The 5321-nt window shown below is 44.1% G+C and overlaps 1 protein-coding gene across 2 annotated transcripts; it reads right to left on the bottom strand.

The window, feature by feature from the left end:
- Nucleotides 1-213: 213 nt before the first annotated feature.
- Nucleotides 214-5321, bottom strand: LOC125527702 (protein NSP-INTERACTING KINASE 3; the record flags this gene model as incomplete). 2 transcript variants are annotated; one of them, XM_048692224.1, is given in 11 exon segments in its annotated part: nucleotides 214-869; nucleotides 1501-1892; nucleotides 2675-3016; nucleotides 3657-3806; nucleotides 3919-4016; nucleotides 4148-4207; nucleotides 4298-4369; nucleotides 4459-4602; nucleotides 4714-4785; nucleotides 4871-5003; nucleotides 5264-5321. In XM_048692224.1, coding segments are annotated over 11 exon segments (1845 nt in total), but the record flags the coding sequence as incomplete, so codon positions are not given.

A 5321-nucleotide genomic window follows, 5' to 3' on the forward strand; every position in this document is an offset into this window, starting at 1 on the left:
AGTTTTACAGACAGTGCAGCACCTTCCTTGTGCATTGCAAGGCAAAACAGGAGGAAGAAAGAATGTCCGTCTCTGCCTCTCAACCATTCCGTCAGTTTTAGAAATGCCGCGTCAGGGTTCGGTCTCTGATGGCTTCAAAGTTTTTTAGAACCAAAATGCGTATGGGATTCCAGCGAAACTTCAGACGTAAAAATGAACAGCTTTCAAACAGAGTAGTAAGATAACCACCATATGCAAGGCCTGACAAACAAGAGGAAAGACATAGGATATATCTGACTAATGGAAAATTTTCCTTTCTATATTTACTCAACCCATCCCATCTCTTCTCTTCTCTCTTAGCCTACATGTACATGAGCAGCAACGAAGGGCCGACCTCAGCTCACACAAATACACGATACCATGCCCGTATATACAAATGAATGCCACCACCTACCCTTACCCTATCCGACATCAAAAAAAATGTCACCTCTCCTTTGCCCCGTCTCCTAGTCGAACGCGATCATCCAGGCAACAGCAAGCATCTACGCGATCAAATGGATCGCCGGTCACCTTGGTCCGGAGAGCTCCATGGCCTCGAGGCCGACCGAGGACTCGTCCGCCCCCGCGAAATCGGTGAACTTCAGGGGCAGGAGCTCCGACGAGACGGACTTGGGCGTGTCCACGTTCTGCGACGCCTCCCATTTCTCCGCGAGCCCGTCGCCTTCCAGCATCCGGATCACCTCCGACATCCTGGGGCGGTGGGACGGGTAGTACTGCGTGCACAGCAGGGCCACCTGCACCATCTCCTCCAGCTCCACCCTGTCGTAGTTGCTGCCCAGGTCTTTGTCCACCATCATGTTCAGCTGCTTCTCCTGATGGAGCTTCTTTACCTGGAACCACCACATGCAAGAATCAGAAATAAGGCCGATTTCCGCCAACTCCGCCCGTGAAATATCTCTTCGTATCGACACCCTTACAAAGAACACAAAGAAAGAGACCTAGGTGGTCCGGCAAGAAATATTTCTTTGTATTGGCATCCTTCAAAATGTATACACCACTAAGAAAAGAGACCACCCTTGAATACTTATTTTGACAAGTGGTCTCAAGTCTGAACTCTAAACAGAAGGTGGTAACTGATGGTTAATAGTTACTTCCTCTGTAAACTAAAGTAGTGATCTAAAAGATCTTATATCAGTTTACGGAGGGAGTAGTTAATATGCTGACACTATGATAAACGATTAACAGAAATGAATGCCATATAAACTAACAGGGATGGCATCATTTTTGCAGCTTCTGTTTTCTACTATGAAAATATGCTTCAGCATCTCAAGTGTACTCAATGTAAAAGGCGAGAAAGGAGCTAAAAGCGACATACATAGTTGTCGAAAAGCTCTGAAGAGACCAAACTAAAGGCGAGAATCGAAGAAACTCGAATGGAAAGGAGAAAGCGGTCTTTTCAGATAAAGTAATAAAGTGAACTTGAGACCATTGCACCGAAAGGACACGATATAACATGCTTACCAAATCAAGCACTCCGCCCTTCTGATTTGCCAGTCTTCCGAAATCTAATGCTTTCTGGCCAGTGATCAACTCAACCAACAGGACCCCAAACCCAAACACATCTGTCTTCTCCGATGACTGCCCAGTTGACAAATACTCTGGAGCTATGTGTCCCACGGTACCACGCACTGCAGTGGTAACATGGGTCTCCTGGTGATCCAACAGTTTTGCCAGTCCGAAATCACCCACAATTGCTTCAAAATATTCATCAAGAAGCACATTGGAGGCTTTTACATCACGATGGATTATTTTTGGATCACACTGCTCATGCAAATAAAGCAGCCCTCTCGCTGTACCCAGTGCTATCATCTTTCTCCTCGACCAATCTAGAGCTGGCTTGCCATTTATATGCTCTGGAAAAGAAATGCAGGAAAGTTTAGGTTTACTGAAGAGAAGGTTAGTTTGCTTGCAAACTGAATAGTATAAATGGAAAGCTGTCATAAGATGGCTCTTTTTTTATTTTGTACTAAGTGAGCGACAAGTAATATGAATCGGAGGGATTAATTCATTTCATCAATAGTAAATCTAGACGTGTCATGTTGTGGATAGCTCAGTTCATATTCCAAAATATGGTGCACTGTGAAATGTCAATAAAGAGTTAAGTAAATAGAGGGAGTCAGAGAGCATGAGTATGATTTGAATTAATTGATGGAACTACTTCTATCAGCACAAGCAGTGTACTTCCAACAGGAGCAATCACCATAGCCGAGCTTTGTTTGATGGCGAGACAGAAGGACGAATCTACCCAGGATGATATGTGGTGAAAGGTAGGTGGGTCAAAACTCAAAACCACAAATGGCTGGTAGACTGTGTATGAGCCTAATTAATGCTTTCAAGATTGTAGTATAACTTTCACTAAAAGCAGATAAGACTACTATATGACATGCTATAGGTGAACATGTTGAGGATCTCTTGTCCTGAACGCTAACAAGTGTCAGCTTTTCAAGTTGAGCATTTGGTGGCAGTCTGAGTTGACTGAAACAATACGCCAACATGGATCCATGCTAGACTGTAAATCTGAAATGAGCCTAATGCATGGCAAAGGAAAGCAGAAATTAAACAGGCCATTAATGAATCTGCACAAGTAATGCTAATTACTTAAAAGGTTCTTAAGTGCATGGGGAAAGAGACTAACCACGCAATTGAGAAGCAACACTTCCATTTGGCATATAAGGATAGACAAGTAATCTCTCGCACTCTGTAGTGCAGAATCCAATGAGCCGTAGGAGATTCCGATGAACAGCTAAGCTTATGACTTCAACTTCAGTTTGAAATTGAACTTCCCCACCAACAGCATTGTAGTCTTTCAATCTTTTAACAGCAACAATCGAACCATCACGTAAGAAACCCTTGTATACTATTCCATAGCCACCTTCACCTAATATGTTTTTTGAGTTGAAATTGTTGGTAGATGCTCGAAGCTCCTTGAAGGTGTACTTTTTCAGATGGCCCAAGCATACTTCTGGGTCATATTGATCTGTAGCTAAGAGGAGGTATCAGTATCAGGTACCATAGTATGGAACTAAAACAGCATAACATGCCAGACAGGAAAGCATGGACCCAAACTGTAAGCATGTTATAACTACCAGATCAAGTAGTATATTTGTAAAATGAGAGATCTCATGTTTGTTGCAAGGCAAATCAATGTATCAAAAGCAACTGGGCAGAACTGCAGCAAAGGTCTTTGTAACAAGGGGCACCTAGGCATGTAAGCAACCAAGTATAAAATTCTGAATTGGTAGTGGCTGTCCTAATGAACTGTAACAGATTGATTGCCTATGTTATCACTAGAAGCTACAGAAATCCACAAAATGGATTATGTGGTATCCCGTGTTTATTTGAATTTAACACGGTGTGGAAATTAAATAACTGAAGATTAGTCCAATGTTAACCATTCAGCTTTGACCAAAGGTAAGTAAGTCAAATGAACCAAGAGCATTTTTATATCTCTCTTTGTCAAAATTAATTTGCTACGAAACAGGAAAATATGAAACATATAGCTCAAAACTAAAGAAACAAGATTCTTCAATCTTTGACGCAACAAAGATGTCTATTTTTTGAAGTTTAAATCCAGACAGTGTTACTATGAACAAGCCCAACATCGAAAAGAGCATTACCATTTACATCAAAAAATATCTGCTGATTACGCCTATGCCTCCACCAAAGAAGCATACTGACCACAATAGCGACAAACGCTACAGAACCCACAGTTGCTCCACAGATGATAGCAATTCGGTGACTTCTTGACATGGCTTGTTGTGGCTGAACTGAAGAAAAGGAAACGAATATGAGCAGAGCAGAGGGGATAAAACAATACCATTTTTTATGCTATTGATGTATATTTCTCAAAGGTAAAAGAAAAAAGAAAAAAATTCTCACTCTTAAGGTCATCTGGTGGATAAGAAAGCGGGTCCAGCGACACGGACGAGCAATTGTCTCCAGACTTGACGCCACAGATCATTGAATTCCCAGCAATGCTGTACAAACAAGCGACAATAAAGGAAAGAAGAAATGAGAGCATGAGCAATAATAGTGTAGAGCATGCACGGAGGGTGTTCAGGTAGGAATTGAATTAGCCAGGTGATCGGGCATAAGCTGAACGACTCACCTGAAAGTTCTTGCAGAAATCTTTGGCACGGGACCGCTCAGGTTGTTAAACGAGAGGTCTCTGCGAAACAGGCCAATTATTAGAGCTGCTTGTTGCAGTACACAGAGGAAAGAGGGAAACAAGAATAACTAAGGGATTCACAGGACATACACAAGTGCGAGGCCATTAATGGTGGCCAGTGATTCAGGTAAGACTCCAGATAAACTGTTGTTATTCAATTTCCTGGCAGTAACAAGAGGACAAGGAGTGAATTGCTGTGTACACAGAGGAAAGAGGCAGAGAAATTCAATAACCGGGTCAAGAAATCTCACAGATAGTTGAGGTTCTTGAGATCGCCGAGTGAAGTCGGGATGCTCCCGGTGAGATGATTGTCTGACATGTCGAGCGTCTGGAGCATCCCCAGCCTGCCTATGGTGCTGGGAATAGTACCGGAAATCGCGTTGTTCTGCAATAGCCTGTCCAGAAACAGTAAACACGAACACTTGCAATCTTTCATTTTTCTGGAACCTAGAGCAATACATTTTCAAAGAAACAGTAATAAATTTTACTAGCAATGAGCCGCTTACACAGATTGCAGCCTGGTGAGGTTCCCGATGCCGGGCGACAGTTTTCCGGACAGGCGTTGGCTGGGCAGACCACTGCGAGCACAGATAAACGTGAGAAGATTAGTCTGGTGACGCTCACCGGAGATAGACCGGAGGAGGGGCAAAGAGCGGGGCGTACAGCGCGGAGACGTAGCCGTCGGAGGAGCAGGTGACCATCCTCCAGCTGCAGGGGTCGACGGAGTTGATGTCCCAGTTGTCGAGCACGTTGTAGTGGTCCTGCAGCTCCGTCTTGATGGCCATGAGCGCCACCACTGCGACCCAACAAGATTCAGGCTCAGCTTAACCAAATCTCAGCAGCAAACAACTTTTTTTTTGAGACATGGCAACAAACATCAGTTATGGCGAGGAAGCAACGGAAGCGCCGGCATTGGTGCGCTTCTCCAAATTGGGGGTTGCCAAGAAGGGAAACCGGAAATCCTTTGCCAATTTGGCTGAATCTTGTTGCGCCGGAAAACACTTTTTTCACTTGAGAGAAACTCGGGGGAAGAAGCAAGATCGATAAGAGGGTTACCTTCGTAGTTGATGCCGGTGGGAGAGAGCGTGGCGGCGGCCGGCGGCGGCAGGAGCGC

The sequence above is a fragment of the Triticum urartu genome, unplaced genomic scaffold (genome assembly GCF_003073215.2).
Source record: "Triticum urartu cultivar G1812 unplaced genomic scaffold, Tu2.1 TuUngrouped_contig_4354, whole genome shotgun sequence".
In the NCBI taxonomy this organism is placed as follows: domain Eukaryota; kingdom Viridiplantae; phylum Streptophyta; class Magnoliopsida; order Poales; family Poaceae; genus Triticum; species Triticum urartu.